The 316-nt window shown below is 45.9% G+C and overlaps 1 protein-coding gene across 1 annotated transcript in view; it reads right to left on the minus strand.

Moving 5' to 3' along the window:
* Window positions 1–92, minus strand: part of LOC110030741 (squamosa promoter-binding-like protein 13) — a gene marked incomplete in the record, with an annotated part of 2,175 nt that extends 2,083 nt beyond the window's left edge. The window contains 1 exon segment of the mRNA XM_020733631.1: window positions 1–92. Within this exon segment, the coding sequence (XP_020589290.1) occupies window positions 1–79 (79 nt within the window).
* Between the last annotated feature and the right edge of the window lie 224 nt (window positions 93–316).

Below are 316 nucleotides of genomic sequence, written 5' to 3' on the forward strand. Positions count from 1 at the left end.
TTGCGGCTGCCGCTGCGGCGGCGGGATTGGCCCATTCGTAGTCCAGCATCATGATTTGATGGTTGTCTGTCTCCTGCATGAACTAACTAATTAGGCTGAGCTAAGGACGGGACGAGATTTGAATGCTTATATAATGCATGAAATTACTGGATTCTGTCGCTGCTATTTTTACCGGACAAAAAGTTAACTTTAGGTTTTAACCTGCGGAAAGTTGAGCTGAGTTAAGTTGTTGTGGAAATTGCCGGGACTTACTGATCCGGTGTATGGTCCAGGTATGGTTAGCCTGGTCATGGATGCTCTTGTGTAACTTTGTCGT

The sequence above is a fragment of the Phalaenopsis equestris genome, unplaced genomic scaffold (genome assembly GCF_001263595.1).
Source record: "Phalaenopsis equestris unplaced genomic scaffold, ASM126359v1 Scaffold000757, whole genome shotgun sequence".
In the NCBI taxonomy this organism is placed as follows: Eukaryota; Viridiplantae; Streptophyta; class Magnoliopsida; order Asparagales; family Orchidaceae; genus Phalaenopsis; species Phalaenopsis equestris.